This window comes from Hypanus sabinus, chromosome 26 (genome assembly GCF_030144855.1).
Source record: "Hypanus sabinus isolate sHypSab1 chromosome 26, sHypSab1.hap1, whole genome shotgun sequence".
NCBI classification, from domain to species: domain Eukaryota; kingdom Metazoa; phylum Chordata; class Chondrichthyes; order Myliobatiformes; family Dasyatidae; genus Hypanus; species Hypanus sabinus.
The window spans coordinates 19776365-19786917 of NC_082731.1; the positions used below are offsets into that span (position 1 = coordinate 19776365).

A 10553-nucleotide genomic window follows, 5' to 3' on the forward strand; every position below is an offset into this window, starting at 1 on the left:
TTGGGGAAAGGGGGTTATGGTGGGAGGGTCCTATATTTGCTCAAGGACACCCAACCCATTGCCACACTCACAAACGGGATGCGGGGGCACCTGAATCTCCTCACTCAGGCTCCCAGAACTCTCCTAAATGAAACCTCTGTTAAATCAGGAAGGCGAGCAGAGGAGGGGCCTGCTTCCTCACCCACCAGCGGAGGGAGGAGCGACCGCCTGCCCAGTCAGAGAACAGGAAGAAAGAATGTCAGGTAACGACAGGGGTGTTACCACCATACGTCCGTGTGTGTGTGTGTGTGTGTCGGCTGTGCCTGTGTGTGGGGTTGGGGTTGAGGACTGGTGGGGTCCCGAGGTTCTGCAGGGGCTTCTCTGGTCATAGGATGGGAGGGAGAGGGAGGGGAGAGAGGGAGAGGGGGGACAGGTCAAGGGGGAGAGAGAGGGGAGAGGGGGGGAGAGAGGGGGAGAGGAGGAGAGAAAATAAATGTAAAGAGATAAATAGAATAGTACAGCTCATTACAGGCCATTCGGCCCACAATGTTGTGCCGACCCTCAAACCCTGCCTCCCATATAACCCTCCACTTTAAATTCCTCCATATATCTGTCTAGTAGTCTTTTAGAAAAGGGAGAGAGAGAACACGGTGGGAGTGAATGGGAAGAGGTGAGGTCCATTGGGACTATGTATGGGTGGGAGTGAATGGGAAAGGGTGGGGATCGATTGGGATTGTATACAGTGGGAGTGAATGGGAAAGGGTGGGGATCGATTGGGATTGTATACAGTGGGAGTGAATGGGAAAGGGTGGGGATCGATTGGGATTGTATACAGTGGGAGTGAATGGGAAGCGTCATTGTCCATCGAGTTTGTGTGTGGTGGGAGTGAATGGGAAGCGTCGTTGTCCATTGAGTTTGTGTGTGGTGGGAGTGAATGGGAAGGGTGGGTCCATTAGGATTATTTATAATGGGAGTGAATGTGAATGGATAGGGTCTGTTGGGATTGTTTGCATTGGGAAAAGGAGGGTCTGTTGGGATTGTTTCTGGTGGATTAGGTAGTAAGGGGTGAGGTCTGTTGGGATCGTGTACGGTGGGTTTGAGTGTGAACGTGTAGGGTTTGCAGGGAATGTGTGCAGTGGGAATCGGTGACTGAAATATCTGTTCACATTTCCAGCTCCTCTAATAGCGGATCATGGGAGAAAACCGCCACCCACGGCTACCCCTGGGATGAGGCAGGAGTGCAGTGAAGGCAGGCAGCAGGCCAGTGCTCAGGTAACCACAATGCATTGCGCCTGCTCTCAAAGGAGTGGCCTGTCTCAGGATATACACCAGACAGAGCCAGAGTCCCAGGTTCGATCTCCTACTGTCTGTGTGCTGGTCGAATGTTTTCACTCTGCTTTTTTCCACTGCGTCTCTGGGTTTTCTTCCTTCTCACACGACGTGCAGATTGTTGTGTCAAGGGCTGCTGTGGATTGTCCTCCCAGTGTGTGGGAGGAGCGGCATCTGGGAAGAGTTAGTGGGAATGTGGGGAACGGGGTCAGTGAAAGTTATACACCGGGATAGATTGAAGCGTACAACTTCTACGACAGGGAAACTGCTCGTCTGTGCCAAGCAAAGTGTCTGCCTGAGCCAGTCCCACCTGCCTGCAGTAAACCCCCATCCTTCTAAACCTTTCCTATCCGTGAAATTGTTCCTGTCTTTGAAATGTTATAACTGTACCCACCTCCACCAACCCATTCCACATACCCACCAGCTACTGTGTGAAAAATTAACCCCTATAATCTCTTCCCTCTCTCAGAACTTTTTAAGAAGTCAAAGTAGTTTTAGACTCCCTTACACGGGGGTGGGCGGCGGGGGGGAGACTGTGACCATCCACCTTATTCCACATTATTTTATAAACCTCTGTGGGGTCCCCCTTCACTCCGGGGAAAGCAGTCGCAGCCTGCCCAGCGTCTCCTTATAACTCAGGCCCTCCAGTCCCAGTAATGTTCTCGTGAATCTTCCCTGCACCCTCTCCAGCCTTCAATCCCAGCTTCCCTATTGCTGGGTGACCAGGACTCACCAACCAGTTGTACAGGTTTAACTCGCCGTCCCAACTGCACAGAGTACGCCAGGAGCAGTCTCAGCAATCACTTGTACAGGTTTAACACGCCGTCCCAACTGCACAGAGTACGCCAGGACCGGTCTCACCAATCACCTGTACAGCTTTAACTCGCCGTCCCAACTGCACAGAGTACGCCAGGACTGGTCTCACCAATCACTTGTACAGGTTTAACACGCCGTCCCAACTGCACAGAGTACGCCAGGACTGGTCTCACCAATCACTTGTACAGGTTTAACACGCCGTCCCAACTGCACAGAGTATGCCAGGACCGGTCTCAGCAATCACTTGTACAGCTTTAACTCGCCGTCCCAGCTGCACAGAGTACGCCAGGACCGGTCTCAGCAATCACTTGTACAGCTTTAACTCGCCGTCCCAACTGCACAGAGTACGCCAGGACCGGTCTCAGCAATCACTTGTACAGGTTTAACACACCGTCCCAACTGCACAGAGTACGCCAGGACCGGTCTCAGCAATCACTTGTACAGGTTTAACTCGCCGTCCCAACTGCACAGAGTTAGCCAGGACTGGTCTCAGCAATCACTTGTACAGGTTATCACGCCGTCCCAACTGCACAGAGTACGCCAGGGCCGATCTCACCAATCACTTGTACAGGTTTAACTCGCCGTCCCAACTGCACAGAGTACGCCAGGACTGGTCTCACCAATCACTTGTACAGGTTTAACTCGCCGTCCCAACTGCACAGAGTACGCCAGGACTGGTCTCAGCAATCACTTGTACAGGTTTAACACGCCGTCCCAACTGCACAGAGTACGCCAGGACCGGTCTCAGCAATCACTTGTACAGCTTTAACACGCCGTCCCAACTGCACAGAGTACGCCAGGACTGGTCTCAGCAATCACTTGTACAGCTTTAACACGCCGTCCCAACTGCACGGAGTACGCCAGGACTGGTCTCACCAATCACTTATACAGGTTTAACTCGCCGTCCCAACTGCACAGAGTACGCCAGGAGCGGTCTCAGCAATCACTTGTACAGCTTTAACACGCCGTCCCAACTGCACAGAGTACGCCAGGACTGGTCTCAGCAATCACTTGTACAGGTTTAACACGCCGTCCCAACTGCACAGAGTACGCCAGGACTGGTCTCACCAATCACTTGTACAGCTTTAACACGCCGTCCCAACTGCTGTATTCAGTGCTCTGACCAATGCAAGTTAGTGTGCCAAACACCCTCTCGTGTCTCCACTTTTCGGGAACCATGTCCCTGTATCCCTAGTTGTCTCTTCTCCCCTCTTCCATTAGGCAAAAGATACAAAACCCTAAAAGCAGGCATCTCCAGACTCAAAGACAGCTTCTACCCGACTGTTTTAAGATTTATTTTTGGTTCCCTGGTGTGATAAGTTGGACTTCTGACCTGACAATCTACCTTGTGATAACCTGGCACGTTACTGTTTAACTGCACGACACTTGCTCTGTAGCTGTTACTTTTTTGTTTTGTCTTCCCTTGCTCTGCCTTGATGCGCAATGAAATGATCTGATCGTACCAACAGTTTGCAAGGCGAGCATTCCACTGTGTCTCGGCACTAATTCCACTTCTGTTCTGCAACACTGCCCAGAGCCCAGGCATTCACTTGGTAAATTCTGCTCTTCTTTAACCAAGATGCAGGATTTTGCACTAGTCTGAGTTAAATTCCCTCCACCACCCCCTCTTATCCACTTCCCCCAGTGCTCCAGATCCTGCTTGCAACCTCAGACAACATTCCTCACTCTCCACCATATCACCCATTTTGGTGTTACCTGCAAATTCACTCTCCACTTTGGCAACGTAGTCATCCAAATGATTATTGTAGACGACAAACTACAGGGGGCCCGGCACCAATCCCTGTGACATACCACTGGTCACAGACCGCCACTCTGAATAACATCCCTCTATCAGGTCACCCCTCAGCCTTCTTCCCTTGAGGAAAGACAGACTCAGCCTGTCCAGTCTCAATGCCCTCCAGTCCTGGCAACATCCTCATGAATCTTTCCTGCATCCTCTCCCACTTAATCATATCCTTCTTAGAGCTGGGTGACCAGAACTGCACACTAGGTGCACCAATATCTCATCCCAACTCCTGTACTCAGTTGAAAGCAAGTGTACCATACACCTTCTTCAGCAGCCCGTCTCCCTGTGTAACCACTTTTGAAGAACTATGTACCTGTTCTCCTGGGTCTCAGTGTTCCATTACCCAGGGTCCTGTTATTTACTGCGTAGTGCAACCCTGCTGTAACTTTCCGTAATCAGTGCTCTGCACTTGTCTGGGTTAAATTCCCTCTGCCATCCCCTTCTCCACCTTCTCAGGTGATCCACAACCAGCTGTAATCTTATAGACAACTTTCCTTTCTGTCCACCACATCACCCATTTCAGTGTTAGCTGCAAATTCAACTCTCCATGTTAGCAACATCGCCTTCCAAGTCATTGATGTGGACTACATACAAGAAAGGACTCAGCACCAATCTCTCTGGCACACCACTGGTTATAGACCTCCAGGTTGAATAACAACCCATCACCCACCCCCCCCCCCCACCAAGCCAATTTTGTACCGAGTTGGCTCGCTGCCTGGACACCGGAGCAGGGATCCAATCACAGACCCAGTACTGAGCACACAGTGAGATTAATCGAGTAACAAATCCCGAGGTGCAAACAAAGTCGGCGCCAAAGTTCAGGCAGAGATCAAAACTGAGAGAAATCCAAACACCAGAATCGGGAAACAGGCAGAGTCCATATTCAGATGGACAGAGTACAGATACGAATGCTGGAAAGGCTCAGGAAAACTCACTGGCACAATCGGGCCACCAACAGGTGAAAACACGGGACTGAGATACACTGAGCAATAAACAGAGAGGCAGATGATAGGTGGAGCACCATGAGACAGAAGTGGCAGCAAAACAGGTAATAATGAGAAACAGGAGAGAGGCGGAGTACTCAGTGATCCAGGGGCCGGAGTAGAGCAGGAAGGGGGACAGGAGCTCATAGCAATGCAAAACCACAGACTGGCAGCTAGGGGGAAGCACACAAAAAGACAGAGTTCGACTGGAAGTACTGACACTCATTCACCCTGGATGCCTTCCAATTCTGCCTAACACGCACAGGACCTGGTTAAAAATTCACTGAGTTGGGTCTTTCATGATGTTACTCCACTCTCCGAATTCCAGCATTGCCCAAATGGAATTCGAACCCTCGCCATGAGGTTGAAACAGTGCAAGCACTCAACCCGTGCCCACGGGGCCTGGTTCAGTGCCGGCAACCAAGCCTTCCCTGTTTACTCCCCTGCTAACCCCTCTCTTATCTTTCAGAGGAAGCTCCCAGAAGAGCCGGGATGCTCAGCAGGCACGTTCTCAACTGGAATGACGGGAGAAGGGGTAGAACAGGGACAGCACTACAGAGAAAGAGGTGAGATCAGAACCTTGTGGACAAATGCAAGGGGTATGCCCATGCTAAATCTCAAAGAGCTTACTCCAATGAAACACTTCTCCTTGTTTTCTCTCCAAAAGGATCATTCCATTTCATAAATGTGTTGAGGTAGAACAAAGGAAAACAGGTGGCAGGTTAAAGTGTTACAGTCACAGAGAAATTACAGTGCAAGTAGACAATGAGGTCCAAGGGCCAGGAGGAGATAGATCAGGATTAAAGAAGTCCATTCTATACTGATCACTAAAATCTTTTGCCTGTATAAGATCCATATCCTCCATTCTCTACACATTCATGTGTCAAACAGCCTCTTAAATAACATTATAGTATGTTTCCACCACCATACCTGGCAGCCTGTTCCAGACATCTACCACTCTCTGTGTGTAAAAAAAAGAATGCCCAACACATCCCATTTAAACTTTCCCCCTCTCACCTTAAACATGTCTTATAGTATCTGACATTCCCAATCTGGGTTAATGACTCTGACCATTACCCCATCTATCCCTCCCAGAACTTTACAAACTTCTATCAGGTCTCCTCTCAGCCTCTGATGCTCCAAGTTTGTCCAACACTCATACCCTCTAATCCAAGCAGCATCCTGGTGAGGCTCCTGTGCACCCTCTCCACTGTCTCCATATTCTTCCTGTTTCAAAGTGACCAGAACTGCACACATTACTCCACGTGTGGCCTAACCAAACTATTATACAGTTGCATCATGACTTCCTGAATTTTATATTCAGTGCTTTGTCCCATAAAGGCAAACGTGCTCTACACCTTCTTTCCCACTGTCTACTTGTGTGGTCACTGTCAGGTAGCTATGGACTTGGACCCTAAGTTCTCACTGTACATTAATGCTGCTAAGGCACCTACCATTAACTGTACACTTTCTCTTTATATTTGGACCTCCTGGAGGTCAATACCTATTCAACTCTATCTGCCATCTCTCTGCCCAGATTTGGAAGTGATCTATATCCTGCTGTGTCGTTCTACATTGTCTACAACAGCACCAGATTTTCTGTGTCGTTTGCAATCTTATTAACCCACCCAAATATACTTTTGCTGATCACTTATATGTATCACAAACAACAGAGATCCAACAGTGATCCCTGTGGACCACCACTGGCCATGGACCTCCAGCCAGAATAACATCTTTCCACATTGTTCTCTGTCTTCTGCGGGCAAGCCAGATCTGGATCCAAACTACAAAGTTACTGTGGATCCCATGTATTTTCATATTCTGGTTCAGCCTACCCTGAGGGACCTTGTCAAAAGCTTCTCTAAAGTCAATGTAGACAACAAAGAAGTCCATGCAGGTGATGCAAAGGTTGGTTGTGTTGGGGATGGTGCGGAAGTTTGTTGTAGGCTGCAACCGGACATTGACAGAATCCGGACCTGGGCTGAGCAAAGGCAGACGCAGTTCAGCTCGGTGTGAAGTGATACATTAGGAAGATCAAATTTGAAAGTGGAGTACAGGGTTAATGGCAAGAATTTTTAGCAGTGTGGAGGAGCAGGGGGATCTAGGGCTCCATACCCACAGATCACTGAAAATAGCTGCACAAGTTGATAAGGTGGTTAAGGAGGCATACTATGTGCTAGCCTTCATTAACCACGGAATTTCCAGAATGTTGCCTGGATTAGAGCACACCTTATGAAAAAAGGTTGAGTAAACTAGGGTTTTTCTCTTTGGAGAGAAGGAGAATGATAGGAGTGTATAAAATGAAGAGGCACACCTACAGTGGACAGCCAGAGTCTTATTGGTAATAGCTAATACTAGAGGACATTTTAAAAAGTGAGTGGAGGAAGATATAGGTGACAGAGGCTGATACATTTAGGAGGTTAGTGTGGAAGAGAAGGTTTTAAATTGATCTTGGAGTAGGTTAAAATGTTGGCATAATATTGTGGGTTGAAGGGCCTGTACTGTTCTGTATTGTTTTTCGTTTATGTTCTAACATCCACTACCCTACCCACATTGATCACCTTTGTCACCTCCTCAGAACACTCAATCCAGTTTATTACACATGACTTGTCTCCCATAAATCAATACTGACTATCCTAATCAGTCCATGTTTTCCCAAATGCATGTACATACTTTCTCTAACATCCCTCCAGTAACTCTCCTACCAGTGGTGTGGGGCTCACTGGTGTATAATTCTCAGGATTATCCAAATTTCTCTTCTTGAACAAAGGAACAATGCCGACTACCCTCCAGCTCTGGGGCTTCACCCGTGGCTCAAACATCCGCTGTAATACAAGGTCGCTTTTCCCGAGTGGGTTCAATTTCCTTGACACGTTTTCTGCGTCTCCATCAGGCAAGATCACCATGCTGGCTTCCAGGATCGAAGGGCTGCAGATCGGCAACAGGAACACAATGCACATCATCCGGAGGTCCCCGAGGAAGTAGATTTCCTGGATTCCTTACCTCCCACCCAACCCCAGCCCCGCGTTCGCCACCGTGCCTTCTGGGGACGGGGCAGTGGGGAGAGCAGATGTGGAAAGACCAGGGAACAGGCCATCCAGCCCAGTGAGTTGGTGCTCATCATCACACTCCGATGCCACGCCCCAGCACTTGGCCCACATCCTACCAGACCTCGCCTTCATCTGGATATGTCTCAAATGCTGAGGGTGTCCCTGTCTCTGATATTGGGCAGTGAAGAAGGTGTGTGGTGCCCTTGCCTGTATACGCCAGGGAAGAGGAGGGTTGGGGTGTTGCCCAAGTCGGGTGTAGCTCGTAGTCACCAGTCCGGTGAGGTACATATACAACGAAAACTTGCAGCAGCATCACAGGCACGTTGGTTAGAAATAACACACAGAACATAAATTATATATTAATTTTACCAGACAGCAAAGAAACAAACTGCATAACAAGACCTTTGTGGGTGAAGAGAGAGAAAACAAGGAGATAAGTCCCTGGTAATGAAAGAGGCAGGTCTGTAATGGTCTGTTGCTGATGTAGCATTAGGTTAGTGTGGGTTGGTTCAAGAACTGAATGGTTGCAGGGAAGTTGCTGTCCCTGAACCCAGTTGCGTGGGACTTAACCTCCTGGTCGATGGTAGCTGTGAGAAGATGGCATGGCCCTTATGGTGGGGACTTTTGATAATTAGATACATCCTTCCTGATTCTGTGTAGCTCTGGGTGCCACCTTACAGGTTGTGCTGGAAAGAGTGCAGAGGAGATTTCCCCAGGTTGTTTCCTGGTTTGGAGAAATTTAATCATGGAGAGAGATCGGCAAGGACGGGATTGTTTTCCCTGGAGTAAAGGAGGCTGAGGGAGACCTGGTATAGACAGGGTAGATAATCAGAAATCCTTTTCCCTGTAGGAGGGGTTACCAAAACCAAGTGGGGGAGGTGGGGGCTATGGGGAGACGAAGGATACTTAAGAGGGATCTGAGGAATAAGTGCATTTCACTCCAGGGAGAGATGGATATCTGGGAATAGCTGCCAGAGGAGGAGGTGGAAGGATTTACAATCAAATAGCAATTAGCCAATGACTCTGATAGTGAGATACGGTCCTAATGCGGGAAAATAGGATTGGTGTAGGTGGGGGGGGGGGTAGAAAAGTCACCATGAATGCGGTGAGTTGAAAGCACTCTGTGTTGGCCTCAGATCCCCATCAATACCTCCTCCCCCTTCCTTTCTGACGTGCCACCATCTCGAGCGCAGACTGGGGAATGGTGTTCATAAGTCGGCACGAACTCGATGGGCTAAGAGCCTGATAATGTGGAGCGCCTCTCCGTGAATGTTGGGGGAGATAACAAGGGGGCAGAATGTTGGGGTAGGGCTGCTCCTGTTTGTTCTGCTGGGGATTCCAATCCCTTGATTTATAAATGTTAAACTGGAAACATACCTGCAGATGCTGGAAATCTGAAATAAATTTCTGGAAACTCATGTCCATTCATTCGGCGTCTGTGGAGAGTCACAAGGGTCATTCCTTCTTCCAAACAAACCTGGCGTTAGATTTGAGGAATGAGATTGCCTCAGTAAGGAGGTGGGGCAAGAAGGGATGAGGATATCAGGATTACGCCTAGCAAAGATAGCTGTCTAGAGGTCTTGAAAATGGGTAGCAGTGGATTCTGCCTGGGGACACTGGCTAGTGATGTTCCAGGAGGATACTCGTGCCTGGGTAACTGTGGAGACCAAACACACAATGTCCCTGGACAGCTGGGCACCTTTATGGGATAAACATCATTATTGACAGAGATGGAAGTATCTTAATTTAATTTAGTTCATGTTAATAATTGTGTTATTGTCTCTGTTGTAGTATAGTAGAATGTAAGTTGAAGTAAAGGAATTTTTATCAAGATTAAGGACACAGAACATGGTAGCCACTTGATAGGCTTATGTCCGCTGCAGATCACAGCATCTGCACTCTACCGACTACAGGGGCAGCTCACTCTTTCAGCAAACCCTGCCACATCCCCCACCTCGCCCTACCGACTGGATGAACAAGGGCAGCAGACGCAACAGCCACAGCACCCCTTGGAAGTTTCCCTACAAACCGTCGCGTCCATCCTGATTTGGAAGTACTTCCCCATTACATCACCGCGGCTGGGTCAGGCACCCAGAGCTCCCTCTCTTCGGAAGAATGTGGGTTATTGTGGGTGCTGCCCATGCCTCGAGGACTGCAGCAGTTCAAGAAGCCAGTTGACTGCATCTTCCTGAAGGGTGTAACTCTTGCTTCGGCTAGCAGCTTAATATAGGGGATGATAGCCCCGCCCTCTCCTTTGGCTGAACGCTGCGTGATTTTTTTCTCTGTTACAAATCAGTATCTCAAAATAACAAACAGTACACAATATGTGATTAAACAATTAAGCTTTATAATTCTTACTTTGACTATATGGTTAGTAAAGAAAAGAAAACGGACCCAATCTTATGAAACAGTCTATGTGCAACGTTGGAGCTCACCAACAAGCTGATCATCCACCATCGGTCTCCTCCAAGTATCGCTGCCCTTCGGACCCTGGCTCCAAGTCCACCCCGTCCGGCAGTCTACCAACCCTCTCCATCTGTGACTTCTCTCCTCATCTCTCCCCGGCGAAAATCTCTCTTCCAGACTCAC

At 48.8% G+C, this 10553-nt stretch overlaps 1 protein-coding gene across 1 annotated transcript in view; it reads left to right on the top strand.

Annotated features, from left to right (window-relative positions):
• LOC132381873 (ankyrin repeat and protein kinase domain-containing protein 1-like) overlaps nt 1–10321 on the top strand; it is a 32845-nt gene extending 22524 nt beyond the window's left edge. Inside the window, exons 9-12 of the mRNA XM_059951600.1 lie at nt 149–242; nt 1154–1251; nt 5384–5480; nt 7808–10321. Coding sequence (XP_059807583.1) covers nt 149–242; nt 1154–1251; nt 5384–5480; nt 7808–7899 — 381 coding nt within the window. The 3' untranslated portion in view covers nt 7900–10321. The remainder of the gene's footprint in view (nt 1–148; nt 243–1153; nt 1252–5383; nt 5481–7807) is intronic.
• Nucleotides 10322–10553: the final 232 nt, after the last annotated feature.